Source organism: Oculina patagonica, chromosome 6 (assembly GCF_052425735.1).
Source record: "Oculina patagonica isolate OP01 chromosome 6, crgOcupat, whole genome shotgun sequence".
NCBI lineage: Eukaryota > Metazoa > Cnidaria > Anthozoa > Scleractinia > Oculinidae > Oculina > Oculina patagonica.
In genome coordinates, this window is record NC_135763.1 from 3,124,769 (window position 1) to 3,127,688 (window position 2,920).

The 2,920-nt window shown below is 41.1% G+C and overlaps 1 protein-coding gene across 1 annotated transcript in view; it reads left to right on the forward strand.

Moving 5' to 3' along the window:
• Nucleotides 1-2,663, forward strand: part of LOC144656160 (uncharacterized) — a 5,892-nt gene extending 3,229 nt beyond the window's left edge. The window contains exon 2 of the mRNA XM_078516392.1: nucleotides 575-2,663. Coding sequence (XP_078372518.1) covers nucleotides 824-1,360 — 537 coding nt within the window. The 5' untranslated portion in view covers nucleotides 575-823 and the 3' untranslated portion in view covers nucleotides 1,361-2,663. The remainder of the gene's footprint in view (nucleotides 1-574) is intronic.
• The last annotated feature ends 257 nt before the right edge of the window (nucleotides 2,664-2,920 follow it).

A 2,920-nucleotide genomic window follows, 5' to 3' on the forward strand; every position in this document is an offset into this window, starting at 1 on the left:
CTGAACACAAACGAGCGACGAGAAATGGTGATGTCAACAATCACATTTCTGAACACCACCGACTTACTAAACACAAAATCGACTGGGACTCTGCTGAATGCTTAACCTACAGTACTAACTATTTTCAACGACTGACTCTGGAAAGCTGGTACACAAACTTAGAACAGAAGCCTATCAACAGATGTCAACAACTACCGGCACCTTACAAACGACTTATTCACGACGAAAAGAGAACCGACAAACGAACCGCCAACAGAACGACTTAATTTGACTAACAATAGACGGAACAGAACGACTTAATTAGACTAACAATAGACGGATCGAAACTGACCAATTACTGATGACAAACTTTACACGAGTCTTACAGCCAATAACATCACGGCTTAACTGACCAATCAGCTTCAACGGACCAGACTTATAACATCATCGACTGACAACAACTTTTCACTTGACTCTGAAGATGACTTCCGCTCAGGTTGTCGAAACGTCAGTCACCAACAACAGTTCTTCTCAGAACTACTCTCACCCGGACGATCACACTATACGAACTACAAATTTTAGAATGGTTTGCAAGCCAGCAAAAATTCACCACACCTATCGAGGACCAAACCAAAGAAGAACTTAACCGATGTTTACAAGTTTTTTATGCGTCTGTAAGGCAAAAAAATGGAAGCGAGTTCAAAGTTTCATCATTACGAGCAATTCGCGGTGCCATTGACCGGTACCTAAAACAACCTCCACACAACAAGCCATTTTCAATTGTTGGAGACTCTGAATTTGCAAATTAAAGGCAAACCAAACCCTAAACGCCATTTGCAAAAACATGATGAAAGAGGGAAAAATTGGTACCGTAGTACATAAAAATCCGATAACTACTGAGCAAATGCAAGAATTGTTTACAAGAGGTCAGCTTGGCGACGCCGATACGAAAGACCCCTCGCAACTGCTGCGAACGGCTTGGTTCTACTTGACCCTCTACTTTGGAAGAAGAGGACGGGAAAATCAAAGAAAACTCACCAAAGAGATGCTGGTTTTGCAGACAACTCCCCAAGGAAGACGATACTATGAGCTCCGAAGGGATGCCATGATGTCCACCAAAAACCACCAAGGCGGACTCAACGATTCAACAGACGAATCCGATGGAAAGATGTTTGAAGCAGTTAATTCCAGTCGTTGCCCAGTGAAAACGATTGAAAATTTCCTCAAGCATCTCAATCCCAAATTGGACTGCCTGTTCCAACGGCCGAGAGAGCTGTCAGGAAAATTCAACCCTGACAATGAAACCGTGTGGTATTGTAATTCCCCAGTCGGAGAATCCATGCTCGCCAATATGATGAAAACCATGTGTAGAGGGTGCTAATGGGGGTACCCAATTGTCAGTTAACTACTAACTTTTAGGCCAATTGTCAGCTAACTGCTATTTTTTTGGCCAATTGTCAGTTAACTACTAATTTTAGTTATCTATTAACTTTCCTATTCTTACAGCGAAAATTATTACGTCATAACCTGAATTTTCTTTACTGCAGCACGTCAGTGATGAAAAATAAAAAGACAGGCATGTACGACTCTCATGCACGTGTATTAGCCATTTTCATAGTTTCAATCTCACGAGTATAGTCTTTGAAAGACCTACCACTTTTGTATAATATGAGGAAGGTTCTTTGAATATTTTCTTGTGGAATGGTTTTTTATAAAATGCCAATTTTTCATGGGCATTTGCTTCAAGTTCGGACTATGTTTAATACCGCTGGTTGGTATTGCGTTACAAAAGACAAGATTTAAGTTTTGATTGGAGGGTCTACTTCCTGATTTCAAAATTAACTTCCGCGAGAGTTCTTTAGACTAGTCTTCATGGGTAACCTCTCTCGATAAAATGTGATTGGAAGTGCTTGATTTTTTTCCAACCTCGTTCCCAGGGCTTTTCTCGGATTTTCTCATCAAAGTTTGTTTGAGAGGAATTTGTTCTAAGCAGTCTCAGGCGTCCCTATTGATAAAACCTTTACTTACTACTTCTGGTGGGTGACACATGGAGTAATAAGTGTACTGAAATGTTTCAGTAGGCTTGTAATGGGTGCGTATGTTAAACACTGATTAGTATGATGCGACCGCCATTTTAGTGCCCATGGCAGATCCGTGTGTAGGCAACAACTTTAAGTCAAACGCACCGAGTCCAAACTTTTTTGCCGTTTGATTGATTTCCATGAAATCCATCAAATGTTTACAAGCTATTTCTATTGAATTGTGCTTCCAGTTGCCATGTCAAGCAGTACGCGAACTCTGTTTTCGGTTGAATGTCGATCCTTCATTATCATCTCTATAAAAACTTAGAATAACTTTGACCACGCCCCATTTGACGCCATCACGGAGATCAACATGTGCCTGGTACGACCCTGGTACCTTCCGCATAATTATAATGTCAGTTTATATTTATATCACCTGGTCACGCAGCGAGGCAGGTTAATGCCACAAAATAGCTTTGGTGTTAGGAAAAAACTTGTTGTTTTTATTAACAGCAACAATCGTAATCAGTATAATTAATAGAATGTCACTTAACTGTTAACGTTTCATTTATCAGTTAACTACTATTTTTTTGGCCAAATATCAGTTAACTACTATTTTTTTGGCCAATTGTCAGTTAACTGTTAACCCCATTAGCACCCTCTGAGTATGGCAGCTGGAATTACTCCACATCTCACCAACCACTGTGTGAGAGCCACAGCCGTAACCGTTTTATCGGATCACAACGTGGAGGCAAGGCACATCAAGGCAGTGACAGGCCACAAGTCAGACAGCTCAATTGAATCGTACAACGCGAGGGCATCGTTCCACCAGAAGGAAAATATGTCCAGCATTTTGAGCGGATTCGTCTCTGGTGAAGAACCATCACACCACCAACTGGCTCTTCAGAATCGCTCCAACG